General features: G+C 51.6%; 2 protein-coding genes across 5 annotated transcripts; both read left to right on the forward strand.

Annotated features, from left to right (window-relative positions):
* Positions 1 to 3,900: 3,900 nt before the first annotated feature.
* Positions 3,901 to 12,974, forward strand: DPH1 (diphthamide biosynthesis 1). 4 transcript variants are annotated; one of them, XM_006925075.3, is made up of 13 exons: positions 3,901 to 4,039; positions 5,751 to 5,903; positions 6,025 to 6,088; positions 7,601 to 7,722; positions 8,087 to 8,244; positions 8,372 to 8,493; positions 10,004 to 10,072; positions 10,477 to 10,633; positions 10,751 to 10,851; positions 11,370 to 11,448; positions 11,730 to 11,861; positions 12,034 to 12,141; positions 12,837 to 12,974. In XM_006925075.3, exons 1-12 carry the CDS (start codon positions 3,964 to 3,966, stop codon positions 12,121 to 12,123), a joined length of 1,323 nt encoding a protein of 440 aa, XP_006925137.1. In that variant the 5' UTR covers positions 3,901 to 3,963; the 3' UTR covers positions 12,124 to 12,141; positions 12,837 to 12,974. The 4 variants fall into 4 exon arrangements, with proteins under 4 accessions (XP_006925137.1, XP_015454830.1, XP_015454831.1 ...); XM_015599345.2 differs by lacking the exon at positions 3,901 to 4,039 and adding an exon at positions 4,052 to 4,788; XM_015599344.2 differs by lacking the exons at positions 12,034 to 12,141; positions 12,837 to 12,974 and adding an exon at positions 12,142 to 12,273.
* On the forward strand, positions 12,278 to 13,689 carry OVCA2 (OVCA2, serine hydrolase domain containing). The gene is made up of 2 exons (XM_006925074.3): positions 12,278 to 12,497; positions 12,837 to 13,689. Exons 1-2 carry the CDS (start codon positions 12,314 to 12,316, stop codon positions 13,334 to 13,336), a joined length of 684 nt encoding a protein of 227 aa, XP_006925136.1. The 5' UTR covers positions 12,278 to 12,313; the 3' UTR covers positions 13,337 to 13,689.
* Positions 13,690 to 16,920: the final 3,231 nt, after the last annotated feature.

The raw sequence follows: 16,920 nt of genomic DNA on the forward strand, positions 1-16,920 counted from the left end.
CGCTGCCGGGCAGCCCCGCGCGCTCGGGCAGCCCCGGGGCAAGCGCGAAGCCGGCGGCCTGCTTCTGAAGCTCAGAGCACTTTGCAGGCGGTTTTGAAAGGGGACGCCGCCCCCCGGCCGCTTGGCCGCTGCCCCCTCCTTTCCGCCCCCTCGGGCCGCCGCCACCTCGGTTGCTGCAAAAGGGCGCTCGCACTCACCGCCGAGCTCCGGGAAAAGCGCCCGGCGCGCGTTTGCAGGACCGAGCGATCCGCGGAGCGGGGCGCCTCCCTTCCTCCCCCTCGGCTTCCCCCACCTTTCCTCCCTCCCTCCCTCGCTCGCTCGCTAGCTCCCTCCCCCTTGCTTCGCTCCCCGCCCCCGCTCACCGAGCGCCTCCCATACAAAATTTATGAAAGTGCTCTCAGCTCGCGGTGCTGAGCGCCGTCCTATTCCCAGGGCAGCGGCGCTCAGCTGCACCGCGCCGCCTCCCAAGGTGTTTTCGCTGCGCTCGCCCCCTGGGATGATTTTCGACCCGCGTCAGTCCAAGTACCTGCCCTAGCCCTGGGGCCGGTGATCCGACCACTCGAAAGCCTTATGCGCCCCGTGGGCTTCCTGGAGCTCGCACCCGCAGCCCAAACCCCGCCCGCTCGCCCTTCGCGGATGGAGGTCACCCAGCCGGGCGGCTGGAAGCGTGCGCTCGCCGACCGACTGGGACGAGATTGCCTCCCAGAGCCCCCCGCCCCCACCATCACAAGTCCGCACCCCTGCCCGTCTCCTCTTTGGCCTGCTCTGCTTCCTCTTTGGAGGCTCGACGGCTCCTCCCTGCCCAGGACAGCTCCGGCGGATCCAGCCCCCACGAATTCCGCGTCCCAGGACACTATACTTTTTAGAGGGAGGTGTGGCATGTCTAAACCCAGACTGGTTTAGACTTCGCAGCAAGCATTCGAGAAGGCCTAATTGCAAACCCTAGAGAGGGAAGAACAAATGTGTGGCTAAGATGGGCTTTCTCCGCCTAGGGGGCCTCTCTGATTTCCCTCGATCTACACAGACCCCGCCCGGGGATTCGCAGAAAATGGAGGAGGCACCACCTAGAAAGCTGGTCCCGCAGGGGACAAGTTGGGCTGAGCTTAGAGAATGTTCAGGCTAGCCGAGATCCTGAGCGGAGGCCGGCACCCCCTACTGGCCCGGGATAAGAGGGGTCCTGGGAGAGGAAAAAGAGTGGTCTAAATCACTCATTCAAGACACATTTATTGAGAGTCTATCATATGTTGGACACTACTATTCCTGAGGATTCAGCCAATGATAAAGACAAGATCCTTGCATTTGTGGAGTTCACAGTTTACTAGGGACCAAACCGGGAAAGTCTAGATAAGATACTGCTTTGAAGAAAAGCAAACAGGCTGTTGCTCTGGAGCTGACATGAGGGGTCAGGGAATGCTACTCTTAGCAGATGACATCTAAGTAGAGATCTAATTTGAGAGAACGCGCTGTGTGATTCCTTGGAGAAAAATTTGGCATGATAGGAAGGTCAAAAAGAAGGCCAGTATCATTCATTCACTTACACAAGCATTCAATGTACTGAGGCTCAAGTGTGAGCTAACTATAGGCTTGGACTTCCAGGAGCTTATGTCATAGTTGGGGAAGAAAGACCCACAGTCTGTCTTAGAATGTGACAGGGGAAAATACAAAGTGTGGGAGGAGTGTCTGCTAGCTCTGGGGCGGGGGTAAAGGACCATCAGTGAAGGCTTCACAAGAAGAGGTGCCATTTGGGTTAGGTCTTGAGGGCTGAGTTCAACAGGCTGAGAAGGGAAAAGGCCATTCCAGGCAGTAGAGACTGTGCAAATGCTTGGAGGTGAGAAAGTTCTGAAGATTAGGAAGATGAGTCCATCTTGGGGTGGCAATAGAAGGTGAGGCATTCTTTCTCTTAGCCTTGACCAGTTGCAGGGCTGGGGTGACCCCACACCCTGCCTGAGCCCTGCCAGGTTGACACCAAAGCTGAACTCAATGACACTGAGAGCTTGCAGAGTTCTTCCATAAGTAAACTAAGGGCCCAGGGAGGTTGAACAACTTGCTCAAGTATCATACAGCAGATCAGTGCCAAAATGTAGACCTGGATCAGGGTGTGTTACTCCTCCTGCCACCGCCTCAAGCTGCCTCCCCATGATCCCATACCCCACAAACTCCAGCATCTTAGGCAAAGTCGGCTGGAGCTGGGCGTGAGTGTGAGAAACAGAGTTATTTCAAGCCTCAGGAGATCTTGGTGCTGCTTTGGAGTCCAGCCAGGGGTGGGGGTGACTGTAGGCGGGTGTTGTGGTATAATGTGGGGGTGCACTGTGCCCGCCTTCTTGTCAGGCACTAATTACTCAGACTGCTGAGTAACTCAGGCAGGGAGACCCCCACAGACAGATGGAGGTGTTCTTGGATCAAGTTGAATGGCAGCCCCCAATGTTTTGCACTGCAGTGTCTTGGGGGACATGCTCACATCTGTCCTTGATATCTAGTTCCCTTGGAAATCACCTGGTTTCCTAATGGCCAGGGCAACTCATTCAGCACAGAGGCTGTGGGGCAATGTTATAAGAGGATAGGGGGCCTTCCATCATCAATGGGCCCCACCTCTACCTAGGAAAAGATCTTAAGGGGTGAGGTGCCTGGTAAGGGAGCTGATCTTTCTCCCTTGGAACTTTCAGCTGCAACTGGAGCTAAAGCAGGGCCTCAGTGTCCTGAAAGGAGCTGGACTCAGGGGATTCTTAGAATTGATATCCTGCACCCTAGGTGTCCAGAGAACCTGGGGAATATGGGAAAGTCCTGGCTGGATTCTCATCAAGGTGAGAGGGGTATTCTTGGGACTCATGTTGGCAACATTCCTGTCCAAAGCTGTGATTGTCCTAAGAGGGGCTGAGGGGCAGAGCAATGACCCCTTCTGGTCCTCCCCTCTGCTGCTCACTCCCAGCCTGATCAGTCATCCCTCTTCTCTGGGCAGCCTCTCAGGCAAGGCCAGTCCCTGGCTGCTTGTTTTTCATTTCTCTCTGCACCTTAATTAGGAGTTTCCAAGCTGGGAGGGCCTCCAGGGGAGCCTGAGGCCACAGAGCTGCCTTAAAGGGCCAGCTGTGCTCACATCACCACCACAGAGAGAGGAAGATGGTGCCAGAGGGCTGGCTGGCCAAACGGCCCTCTGGACCATTCCTCTATGAGGCAAACCTTGCTGAAAGCCAGTCCTGCAGGTACTTTGCTCTTCCAAAGGTCAAGGTTGTCTCACTGGCTGTTCTGTCTCCCCTTTGGGATCCCTGGAGCTCAGTTCACAGATCAGGAGAAAGACTATCCTTGGCCTGAGGGGCAGCCTAGGTAGGAAAACGTTGCCCGGGATCCAGAAGGTTTAGGCAATCTGAGTCCTTGGACTGCCACACCCTCACAGGAAAGCACCCTCAGACTCAGGGCCTTTTCCTAGCAATTTTTCACATGTGAACCTTCCATACACACAGTCGTTTCTAAAGGTGGTGAGGGCACTTCCACGCTCTGGAAAAACGGCACCAAGACTCAATTTGGAGCGGGGCTGGTGGATGAGGAGTTCTGTCCTGTAGTTTAGGGGCAGTGTGGTCCTCCAAGGACAGGAATGTGGCTCCACCCACAGGAGTCTACTGCTTACCAGGAGAGGAGAAAGGGAGGGTAGCCGAAGGAACCTGCTTCAAGACTCGGCCTGCAGAAGTCGCTAGGTAGGGGAACTCTGGTCTGGGAGTGCCGGATTCGGGCCGGCGGGGAGGAGGAAGAGGGGACACGGTCGCAGGGAGAGAGCAATCGTCGGGGACCACTAGAGGCTCCCGCGAGTCCCGACCTTGCGGGAGGAAAAGGGCCTACAATAGCCATGCCCCTATCTTCTCTTTTACGGTCTCCGTCCAGCAAATCCCCGCCCCTCTCTGGTTGGTTGATCAGCGATCGATTGCAATGTCTGTGCTCTCCGGGTTCTTCTAGCACTGTCTTTTGGGTCCCCACATGGGCAGAGCCGCGATGGCGGCGCTCGTTGCATCCGAAGCGGCGGAGCCAGGCGGCCGGAACGGCCCTGGCAGAGGTGGGTTCTACAACGGTGCGATCTCGCATTTCGGGGTAGGACCCCCAAGTCAGTGACAGGACCAGCCCCCATTCTCCTCCAGCCTTGGAAGGTCCCGCCGTCTCTCTCTCTGGGCGGCTGTCACCGGAACCCAGGGGTACCGGTCTGTCTTTTGTAGCCCGAGGGCGCGATCGTGAGCAGCCCTAAGGAGCTTGTAGTCTTTAAGCCGGAAACGCTGCCCCCTGCCTTGGCCGGCAGACAGACGCCTGAAGACTCACGAAAAAGGTGGACCTGACCAGGAGGGAAGGAGCCTGGCGCGTTGCAGAGGTCATTCCACAAATGGGCCCTCAAGAAATGCTTTCAGGAAAGAGGCACGTGGTTTCTTTGACCTGGCACTTACTGAACACCTTTTGAATACCAGGCCTCTGCAAAGTTCAGGGACTGGACTACAGACCTTCCTTCAGGGATCTCACAGCCTTTTTTGGAATACTGACGGAAACAGAAGATTACAGCCACGTGATAAAGGAGGAGGCTCCTACTGGCCCTTGGAACAAATTGAGATTCTAAGACTAGCCGCTCCTACACATTAACTTGGGCCTGTTAGAGGAGCTTCTGTGGGGGGCCCAGGGACACTGGGCTGGTTGTTCCAAGGCCTTTGAAACAACTGAACAAAACCAGAGCATTCAAATCCGTTCTCAGGGTCTCAGCTTGCCATGCTAGTTATCCACTGCACCATCACCACTACCACCTACCCACCTCCCCGCTATCAGGTGTGGAAAGAGCCTACCTAAGTAGTAAGGAGTCTTAGTATAAGTTTTGGTACATAGTACAGGTTCAGTAAATATTCGTTGAATAAATTAATTTCTTGCCCTGTCACATTCTCAAACTGGCTCCTAAAGAAATATCTGGGGGTTGAGCTAAACTGAATTTTGGCAAACAGGATGCAGACAGAGGGCTGCAGCTTTGCTAAAGGGCTACAATGTTTTATCTTTAAATCGGGGATTGTAACTATTTGTATTTGCCCCCACTAGACTACTAGCCTTTAAAGGGCATGGTCACTTCTATCCTTACATGTTTGCCCTCAGTCCTGACTAGAGTGTGTTCTGTCCACTCTTCCTGAGGGAACGATGGGACTAGGGAACTTGTTAAGTCAGTTAAATGTATGATGTTTACTTCTCTTTTAAATGAGGAAAGAGAAGAATGCAGGAATTAAGCAGTGTAGACATAATCAGTGGGACTCAAGTACAGAAGGCCATCTATTAAATTAGTACTTACAACAGTTTATATATAGATCTCTTATCTAGGACCTCACAACTTCAAGGTGTTCTTATGCAGGGGAAAAGAGGGACATTTTCCCAGAATGCTTGGGCTGGCTTGGCTCCTGGGTTTTTCTCAGGCTTGTGCTCTGTCAAGGAGCAGTTATCTGGACTTTTTTCCTGTTTGCGCTTCAGTTCAGTCGCCTGATGTCACCTCTGCTCTCCTTAGATAAGGGAGTGAATGATTCTCCATTTATGGTCTTTCAAACCTTTGATTCTCAGTAATTTCACAACATGGAAATTAATTATGCAGATTTTCTCCTGGCTTAATGAGTTGTCTTTCCAGCTTCAGGATGAACTCAGTTGGGGAAGAAGGCTGGGATCTGGGATATGGGCCTGAAACTTGGGTGGAGTTAACAACTGAGTCTGGCTGTGGTTTTAGACAGGTACTGACTCAGGCCTTACATTCATCCTAGGTCGAGCCCCTCGGGGCCGCTTGGCCAATCAGATCCCCAGTGAGATCCTGAACAACCCCCAGCTGCAGGCAGCCATTCAAGTCCTGCCTTCCAACTATAACTTTGAAATCCCCAAGACCATATGGAGGATCCAACAGGCCCAAGCCAAGAAGGGTGAGCCCCCAAGATTTCAGCTAAGTGGGGATGGAGAGGTTATCTGGCCCAGTTAGTGGCAGTGTCCCCATTCCAGACTTGCCCCAGCCCTCTTTTCTTATGTCTTTGCTCTGTCTTGCAGTGGCCTTGCAAATGCCTGAAGGCCTCCTCCTCTTTGCCTGCACCATTGTGGATATCTTGGAAAGGTGAGGCTTGGGGCACTGGAAAGGGAGATGGGTCAAGACTTTCCCCTTGCCCATTATAGCTCTGCCTGTTGGCATCATTTTGTCCGTTTGGACCTGTGCCTTACCCTGTCCCCTCCCACAACCATACACAAAGGAGAAAACCCCAAATTTAGAGCAGGTGGTGGGGTCTGAGGAGGAACCTATGAATCCTCAGAGCTGACCCTGTAATGGTGGAGTAATCAGTGTGGGGTCTGGCTAGGGGGAACCATTTTCTCTGGCTCATCTGGGGGAGTAGGACAAGGAGGGGCTTGGCAGGGAGAGAAGTGCCTAGGAGACAGTATTCAGTTCCTCTACCCCCTCTAAGTTTCTTCAATACAATGTGCCATCTTTGAGAGGGGGGTTGAGTGCTCAGCCATCTGGAACAGGCACAGAAACAGGGAGGGGGAATGGGAAAAGGGGAGGTCATCCTGTGATGGGAGCCTCCCACTTCCTTGCCGCTGCCCTCCCCCCACCCTGCTCCTCATCCACCAGACTCACTTCTCTGCTCCCACCCTCTCCCACCCTCTCGACCCTTGGGGATGCTCTCTGGGGCTTGGGCCAATTTGCATACATTTTAATCTATAAAAAATTAAGTGCTCAGGCTGACTCAGATGCCTGGGCTGCATTCTAAGGAGTTGAATAATCTGCTTCTGTGCACAGCCTGATTTGGGGAAGGAGGGGTGGAGATCGGGGCTGACTGGCAGCAGCTTAGCTTTCCCCACCACACTTCCAGGAAAAGAATGGAGAGACCCCAGTAACTGAGCCAGGATGTATGCTCCAAGGGTGGGTCTCCCAGGGAAGAGCTGGTCCTCCAGCTCTGTTCCTGTAGTAAGTTTAGCGGGTGCAGGGTCTTCCCCACCCACCCCCGTTCCACAATGATTCAGGCCTGGCAACAGATCCCATGGCATTGTGCTGGCCAGAGCCCACTCTTCCTGACGCATGAGGTGCGTGGGAGGTGCCATGTGCTGTGTAGAGCTGTGCATGGGTCCCTCAATCCTGGGCACAAAGGGCCCTGACTAAGGGTGAGGAAGTAGCAGGGAGTTTGGGAGTCAGGGAGGCTATATGTACCCACACATGCATGCCCACACACCTCATGGTACCAGAGCATGGGCGCAGGTGCCTTTGCACATGTGTACATGCTCACTGCTTCAGCACTCTGGGTGGGATGAGTTAGGGCATCAAAGGTCTGTGTTTGACCCTGTGTACTCAAGTTTGAGAGTTGGGGGTACCTCTTGCAATCTGAGCCTGGGCAGAGGAATCAGAGTGCTACAGAGACCATCCTCATACAGCTACAGTTCCAGGACCTGCTGCCAGGACTGGGGGAGGTGGCAGCTGGGCCCCTCCTACTCTTTGTTGGCAGAAATGGCAGCTGCCTACCCAAGGGATTGGAAGAGATAGGGAGAGAGGAACTGGGCCCTGAGATACCTCCACAGTGTTAGGTCTCTCTCCCACCTCATTCCTTGTTTCACCGTCTTATTGTTTCCATCCCCACAGGTTCACAGAGGCTGAAGTGATGGTGATGGGTGATGTGACCTATGGGGCTTGCTGTGTGGATGACTTTACTGCAAGGGCCCTGGGAGCTGACTTCCTGGTGCACTATGGCCACAGCTGCCTGGGTATAGTAGACCAGGGAGGCAGGACTGTACGTTGATCTCCTTCACAGCACCTTCTTGTCCTGCTTGCAGGCATGAGGTCCCTCCTGGTTTCTGGGATGGCCTCAGCCTTCCTGCTCTGCAGGTGGATCTTTCCTTTGGATTTGGTTGCCTTGGAAACTATGCTGGTGTCCCAGATGAGGGTGTTTTAAAGGCTGTTGGTAGTAGAGTAGGCTGGGCCCCAGCTGAGTGACAGATAGGGAGCTTCTGAAGGACCTGTGACCCACCCCAACCCCCCTTCTACCTGCAGTCTGAAGCCACTGGCCCAGGCCAGGCTCTCTGCCCCTCTTGCCTTCCAAACAAAGCCTGAACGCTTCCCTCCTCCTAGTTCCCATGGACACCTCGGTCCAAGACTTCCGGGTGCTGTATGTCTTTGTGGACATCCGGATAGACACAACCCACCTACTGGACTCTATCCGCCTCACCTTTCCCCCAGCCAGTGCCCTTGCCCTGGTCAGCACCATTCAGTTTGTGTCAACCTTGCAGGTAAGTAGACAGACAGCAGCCAGTCTCCAGGCTATTCCTGGATCCCACTGCCAGGCGCTGCAGGCTGGTCCTCTGGCTCTGGCTCCCCCTCTCCATCCTCTTGTTTCCTTTCTCGTTACCCCTACAGGCAGCTGCCCAGGAGCTGAAAGCTGAGTATCGTGTGAGTGTCCCACAGTGCAAACCCCTGTCCCCTGGGGAGATTCTGGGCTGCACATCTCCCTACCTATCCAAAGAGGTGGACGCTGTTGTGTAAGTGAAATGGGAGGAGGGGCAGTCATAGAGATGTAAGAAATGTACCTTAGGAGTCTAAAGCTCCTTAACCATTTGCTCAAGGTCACTCTGCAAGATGGGGACCAAATAGGGTTTCAGGTTTTCTGTCTCCCTCTCCAGTGCTCTGTCCACTATCCAGAAGGCTATGCCCAAGGTGGGACAGGAATCAGAAGGCCTGATGGGGCATGCAGGTGGGCTGGAAATGGTGGGAATATAATTGGAGAAGATGGATGGGCACACCCAGGCTGTAGCCCCATTAATTTAGCATCCGGACAGCTAACAAGCAGGAGCAGCGTGTCTCCTGCTGCCTAATTATTTTAGGTAATGGAAATGCTTAATGTTGTGTGAATGCAGCCAGCCTCAAAGCCGACAGCTCCCAGCTAGGGCTGAGGAGGGGAGCCCCATTCCCAGCTAATGACAGGGAATGAGGGAGCGGCAGTCCCCTGACTCAGCCCTACCTCTGGGGCTGCAGCTGCTGGTTTTACAGACCTTGCTACACCCACACAGACACCCCTGCCCATAGATGAGACCATATCAGGGCCTTCCCTAGCCCATACCTGGTAGCCCTGCTCCCTGAGGGACATTCCCAGTGCCTGTGCCTACATAACTTGAACTCAGATACTTACCCTTGGAGGCTCTAAGGTGTGTGTGGGAGGGAGGAATACTCTGAGTGTTGGCCATTCATCAAAATTCAGTGTGGTCTCCCAGAGAAGAAGCTGCCATGGCAGATTATTTTCCATGCTCTGGCCTCTCCATGACCTGAGAAGGTACTGTTATAGGTAGCATCTTCTAGGACATGCTGGGTACAGCCTGGAGATCAAGCCTAGAGTCCAGTCCCAGATATACTGCTTAATAGCTGTGGACTTGGGAAAGTTTCTTAATATCCCTGAACCTCAGTGGTATCTTCTAAAATGGGGACACTATAGCTTGGAGGATTATTTGATAAGACTGAGTGAAGGCATACATGCCAGGTGCTTAGTCCAGGCCCAGTGCACAGAAGGCACAAGTCCCATAAACAGTAGCTATTGTTACAACTCAGCAACTGGACCGAAGAGCTAGTTTGTGTAGAGAATAGCCAGTGTATACCCTTAAACCTCATTTACAACATAGATGACATCCTGAACACTACTTCCCATGTCTGTATTGAACTTGGTAAGGGAGATTCTGTCCCCCACCTCCAAGTTAGGATCTCTAGAGCCCTGAGCAGCCTTGCCTTGCCTCAGCTGCCCCTTTATTCTTCTCCCAGAAGGCTGGGGGTGGGGGGTGTTTTTAGATTCTACATTATATAACTAAAGGGACTTTATGGTCATCAATTCAAACTCCTTATTCTACATGGAAGAAAACCAAGGCCTTGGGAGGTGAATGACCTGTCCCAGTTCATACACACAGTCAGTAGCACAGCCAGCTAAGAACTCAGTCCTTTGTATCCCCAAGCCAGTACCTGCTTCTGCCCATCCCACACTCACCACCCATTTCTACTCTACTACAGATATCTTGGAGATGGCCGCTTCCATCTGGAATCTGTCATGATTGCCAACCCCAATGTCCCTGCTTACCGGTATGGGCTGAGCTGCGCTTACCAACTGGGGAGGGGGTGGAATTCTCTGCCACTGAGGCTCTCGATTGGTCAAAATCTTCTCATTCCCTTAACAGACCCCAGCCTTAAAGATCTGAGGCACTTGGGTCCTGAATCCGGGTATCAAACCCAAGGCTACTGCTGCACAGTACCCCACCCATCCCCTGGAATTCACACCAAGATCCTAAAATCCTCTCTTACTCTTGCCTGCTTCAGCTGTGGGACTGATCTTCCCAATGACAATCTCTGTTCTTACCTCTATTCCTAATTACCTGCATAGAGTCTGCGGGTTCAGGAGACCAAGGGGCTGAGTCAGAGAGCCTTGTATACAGCACAAGTCTCATGAGTGGCTGTTACGGTGACCCTGACAGCTTCTTCTTTTCCAGATATGATCCATACAGCAAAGTCCTGTCCAGAGAGCATTATGACCACCAGCGCATGCAGGTCAACCGCCAAGAAGCCATAACCACTGCCCGCTCAGCTAAATCCTGGGGCCTTATCCTGGGCACTTTGGGCCGTCAGGGCAGCCCCAAGATTCTGGAGGTCAGGGCTCAGGATGGCCTCTGGAGGAGGGGACTGACTGAGAAATCAGTAGGCTAAGGGATTTGGCCATGGCTACTTGATAATGGTGACCCCAGCTCTGTCTCCCTCTACCAACAGCACCTGGAATCTCGGCTCCAAGCCTTGAGACTTCCCTTTGTGAGGCTGCTGCTCTCTGAGGTCTTCCCCAGCAAGCTCAGCCTACTTCCTCAGGTGGATGTGTACGTTTTCCCTTGCCTGCCTACCTATGACTCTAGCTAAAGAGGCTTAGATTCTGATTTCTGCCCAGCACATACTGAAGACTGGAATAAATGAGGATTGCTTCCATGATCATGAAATTTTAACATTTACAGAGCACTCTTCCAACAGGGGCTACCCTTGGCTATGGGTCATACCTACTGTCTTCCTTGGGGGCTCACAGGCAACTGCAACATCATTAATAGTTCTGTGTGAGATAAGTTTGAGGGATGGTTGGCATCTGCACTGTACCAAACCCTAAATTTGACTCTGTTATACCATCACAAATGAGCTTCCCAGGTCCTACCCTCAGAAAGCTTGTAGTCAGTGGAGGAAACAGGAGAAGATAAGCAACACTACAGTGTTATTCTAAACAGTAGTAGATTACAGTCTTTAAAATTAATAGTAAGCATTCATTGGGGACATAGTCATATTCTTCAGCATGCTGTCGAGGAGAGGGGGAGGGACCTTTCCTTGGGTCTGACTTGACTTCTCTTCTTAGGTGGGTGCAAGTGGCATGTCCACGCCTTTCCATTGACTGGGGCACAGCCTTCCCCAAGCCGCTGCTGACACCCTATGAGGTAACAGCAAGATGTGAAAATCCCTGGGAGAGAGTAGGCTTTGTACTTGATTCTCTTAAGGGAGGAATCTGAAGGGGAGTGGGGATGGGTGGGCAACACTTAGTTTCAGCTGAGCCACTTCATTGCTGGGTGACCTTGGGCAAGTCTCTTAACCTCTCTGAACCTCACATTTCCTGTGGTATAGGGATAATAAAACCTTCGTAGGCCATTGTGAGGACTGGGTAAATAATCCTGTGCAGAAAAATTTTGGCGAATGTTATTGACTGGTTTTCCTCCCCTAGGCAGCAGTGGCCCTGAGGGACATTTCCTGGCAACAGCCCTACCCCATGGACTTTTACGCCGGAAGCTCCTTGGGGCCATGGACAGTGAACCACGGACGGGACCGGCCCGCCCTAGGCGGGCCTGCGGGGAAGGTAGGCAGGGACTGCAAGGAGACAGGAGTGACCGCTCCTGGTCGCGGCCTTGGCACTTTTCGCTCCCTAGCGACGCGAGCCGAGGCCGCCGCCTTGCGGCTGCAATGGGAGAAACACGGGAAAGGGGTGGAGGATGTAGAAGAGAGACCCTGACCAAAATGTGCGACTTCAGGTGCAGGAGGGGTCTTCGCGTCCCTCTCCAGCCGCGACTTGCGAGGGTTGCAGCTGCAGAAACGAGAAGGCGGCGCCCCTCGTTTCATGAGACGCTCCTGGGTTTCAGGTATACGTCCAGCTCTGGCCGCGCTTCACCCCTCCGCGTTGTCATGGGCACGCCCGCTTGCTCTGAGGCCCGCCTTCAGGGTGGTGCCGGTGTTTGGTTCCGCCCCTCACGTAATCCAACTTCCACTGGGGGAAGGGCCATTTCCGGTGCCTAAGTCGCGCTGCCCTGCGGAATGGCGGCGAAGCGGCCTCTTCGGGTGTTGTGCTTGGCGGGCTTCCGGCAGAGCGAGCGGGGCTTCCGCGAGAAGACAGGAGCGCTGAGGAAGGCTCTGCGGGGCCGCGCCGAGCTTGTGTGCGTCAGCGGCCCGCACCCGGTCGTGGACAAAGCGGGCACGGAGGGTGTCGGGCCGGAGTCTGGTGAGACGAGCTCTGACCGGAAATGCGCTCCAAGTCTCTATTTCTCGTCCTCATAACACCCGTCAGCATACCCCAAACCTTGTATCATCCTTCATTCCTCCCACTTCATTTGCCCATAGCCTTCATTTTTTCCATCGCAGCCTCCCAGGCTTCCACCTTGATCTGTCTTTCCCCTCTCCAAGCCACTCTGTTCCCCACCTCATTTTCCCCACACCGCCTTCTCTCATCCCTCAGCTGTCTCTCCCTGTCATTCCCAAACCCTCCCCCCTCCCTTTCCCATTACTTTTCCCTTGGATTCCCCCATGCCCTAACCTCATCCTCTCCTCCATATCGCTGTAGGGCTCTTCACTCCAGAGGAGCAGCTTCGAGGCTGGTGGTTTTCAGAACAGGAGGCAGACGTTTTCTCCGCACTGAAAGAGTCCACAGTGTGCAGGGGTCTGGAGGAAGCCCTGGGAACGGTGGCACGGGCACTGAACGAGTCGGGACCTTTCAGTGGACTGCTTGGTTTCAGCCAGGGAGCTGCGCTAGCAGCCCTTGTGTGTGCCCTTGGTCAAGCTGGTGACCCCCGTTTTCCCTTGCCAAGATTTATCATCCTGATATCTGGTTTCTGTCCTCGGGGCCTTGGTCTTTGGGAATCCATCTTGCAGGGCCCCTTTTCACTACCTTCACTCCATGTTTTCGGGGACACTGACCGTGTCATCCCCTCTCAGGAAAGTGTGCAACTGGCTAGCCGATTCACTGGAGCCATCACTCTCACCCACTCCGGTGGCCACTTCATTCCAGCAGCTGCACCGCAGCGTCAGGCCTACCTCAAATTCTTGGACCAGTTTGTAGAGTAAAAGATCAACAATGCCCCCGCTCCTACATCCCCTTCTCACTCCAGTGAGGACACATGACTGGGTTAGCCTCTATGATCCTCGCCCTCCCCTTTTCCCTACCCTTGGACATCTTCTGCTATTAGGGCTCCTCAGCATCACTAATTAGACAAATAACAATTCTTAAAACCCAAATTATATAAGCCCAGCTCTGCACTCAAGAAAATGGGAAACAGGAGGCCTTAATGGATTTTGATCTTGGCATCTACACTCAAACATGAAAAAGGCCAGTGCAGCCCTGGGTGCGTGGAGGGTGACATGGGAAAAGCAGGTGCTGGTACCACTGTGACTGCCACACAATAAATTAGTGCTTTGGATTTTGAGCATCTTTTTATTTATACAGAAAAAAAAAACCCACAGCATTTTATACCAGAAGTCTGCCATCGACACAGCCTCCAGGGCAGCACGAGGCAGGGAGATGTTCCAGTTATAAGCCCCCAAGAGAAGTTGATGTATGTGTACATATATGCTTACACATTTTTGGTGGAAGTCTTAAGCCCCAAGCAGAAATAAAGGAGACCTCGGTGGCTGATCGGGGAAGAATTTATATCTGAGAAGTTCTGGGAGGAGATCATCTGGCAAGACTGCGTAGGCCACACTGAGTTGAGGCTTCCTCCATTGTGATCCCTTAGAGTTGTGTGCTGGCCTTATGTCAAACCCTGGCTTCTCGTGCTTTCTCCTCCATAACTGCCTTAGCCCCTCTGAACTGTAAAGGGTGGGATGGTGCTAAAACCTTGAAGGCCAAAGACAACACCAAAGAAACTCTTCCAAACTTGCCCCCATTTGCGAAGTTTCTGAGATAGATGTTACTTTAGTGATTATAGCCAAGGCCTAAGCAGCCCTTCTGGTTTGGAAGTGCAGTTGGTTCTAGGCATTCTAAAGACTGCTCACTTTAGCCATTTCTTCTACTTCAGTGCCTCCGTGCTCTGCCAGAACTACTCTGACTTCAGCCCTGTCTCTGCAGGCTCACCAGCTTGTTCCTTTTCTGGGAGATCACAACAGACCCTATCACTCTCAAACATGGTTACTCTCAGGGACTTTAGTAATGGATCAGGAATTAGGATTAGGGGATGCAGCACAAATACTCCAGCCCATCATGAGACAACCAGACTAATATTCCTTAAATTACCCAAAATTCTGAGTTCTTCACTATAGATAGCAGCTGTTCAAGATTAAAAGGACAAAAAGCTGGCGTTACCCCAACCCGCTTCTCCCGCCAGATAGACCTAGTTTACTGGGTTTAAGACCTTTATAGCAGAAAGTGGGAGTGGGGAGAAAGACCTCCCTTGTTACAGCCCACCTCTGCCTTGCTCTTGGTGTTTTAAAGGGATCCGTTGGCAATAGGAGGAGTTGCTGAAATGGACTGAATAATTCCTATAGACCTGTTTGATTTGGTTTGTAGAATTTCAGAAAAGATTGGATTTATAGTATTTAAAATTTTAGGAATTTCACACAAAAATTCAGATCCTTGGCTTCTCTAGAAATAAGCAGTTCAGAATGGAATGCAGTGGCTCTGCAGTTCAGGACTCGTGCTCTCATGGCAATCATAGGCTGCTGCCTTTAGCAAGGTCCCAAAAGGTGAAATGATGACTTGTATACCACAGCTGCTGCTACTTGGGATTATTGTGAGGATTAAAGGAGAGAGGGGAAGATATATTGGGGGATAAATTTTAAGCCAGGACTTAAAGTTGGATGAAGGTGGAGCAGAGCAGTATTAGGCGGAGCTTAGGATGAGGAGAATTACCCCCGAGAATCATAAAATGTCCAAGCCAGAAACAAACAGGTATGTGGTCCACTGGTTCCCAACAAGTGAGATATGTCATCTAGTATCATGCCCTCCAGGAACAGAGAATCTTACACATGCACATACACAGACTCTATGGACCATTTGCAACAGTATCCTGTTAAAACTTGGATTCCCAGAGCCAACTCCAGCCCCACTGAGTCAGTCACTAGTACCCAGGAATCTGCATTTTGACAAGCTATCCCTGGTCATTCTCATGCAACATAATATTTGAAAACCATTGCTAAGAAAGATAAGTCAGTTAATATGTATTATTTGAAAAAAGCCCCCATGTGATTTTCATGCACTCCATTATTAGATATTGATCTAATATTTTCAATTTATAACTAAGGAAAATGAAGTCCAGAGACTAGAAAGAGGAACACCATTTATTGAGTACTAACTATGCCAGATATTTTGATAAGCAAAAGCTTTAGTTACTGAATTTAATCTCATAACTTCATGAAGTAGATTCTACTATTAATCTAACTTTACAACTGAGGAAACAAGCACAGAGAGGCTAAGCAACTTTCCCAAAGTTGGTTCAGATCCGAGAATTCACATTCTTGACCTTTACTAGTCATTGTTTCCTCTGCTGCACCGTAGAAGTTGAGCAGAGACCACCACTCACTACTGTTGAGCTACTTGTCTGGGCCTCACCTTAATCATTAAAATAGTTTTGGAGTGGGGTATGTTAAATGATTTTCAACATACTAAAAAACTCAACGTTGTACAGTCAATCCTCTGGTTTTCCCCCCCTCTGACCACCTTTGCCAGATGGGTTCCAACTGCAAAAGACTTGCTTTCTTCAAAATATCCCTGCATTGCTTTTTTCTACCTCTCACTCCAGTTTAGATTCATAAAGCATTTGGGAGAGAGAGTTCCTTAGCAAAGAACCTCTTAATAGCCCCAATCCCAGAGGTTCTGCTCAGAGATGTGCCCCCTCCTCTGTTTATTCTGCCTAAATGACCAGAACTGGGGGCTCCCCAACATCCCTCCCACAAAGACATAGTAGCCTAAGAGAATAGTATTTAAAAGCAAAATAAATATCCTGCAGTTTTTAAAGGTTTTTACTTGCATGATTCTGTTTGATCCTCACAGCAGACCTGGCCAAAAGGAGGGATTATCATCTCAGGAGACATTAAAATAATAACCAGTTGGTGAAGCCAGGCTGGACCTCCTGCTTCCCAGTGCACTACTCCCACCTGCACACACTATAGTCTGCCTACAGATGTCCACTGGATTCCAAAATCAAGTGCATTTTAATCTAATACCTCAGGGTCCTTGGGTGGGAGGAAGGTGGCACATGGATGCTGATTAGCTGGAAATCAGCACCAATTGTCTTAGTTTTGAAAAGGAGGGGGTATGGAAAAGTAAAGTAAAATTGGATTATTGGTTGGCAGGGCTGTATTGCATTTATCATTCCCAACTCTGTCCCTAGAAAAGTCCTGCACCTAATATCCAACAGTCAGCTCCTGAAGTGGGTGGTGATGGTGGTGGCAGGTGACATACACAATGTTTTGAATAGGTCATTGTTCACACTTTACTGGCACAAAAGGACTTCGGCCCCTCTGATTCACCCCCCTTCTTATAGGGCTAATTTGAGACACTGTTGGGCTACATGTCTGTATGCACGAACCTCACCTTCCTGTCTCAAATTGGAATCCAGCATTTAGAGATAGATTGCTGACGCATTCAGACAACACTTTGGGGACCGGGTTAACTTTACAAGCCACTGCCTTCCCGAGGGCTGGGAAGCTTTCTT

The sequence above is a fragment of the Pteropus alecto genome, unplaced genomic scaffold, assembly GCF_000325575.1.
Source record: "Pteropus alecto unplaced genomic scaffold, ASM32557v1 scaffold98, whole genome shotgun sequence".
Classification (NCBI taxonomy): Eukaryota; Metazoa; Chordata; class Mammalia; order Chiroptera; family Pteropodidae; genus Pteropus; species Pteropus alecto.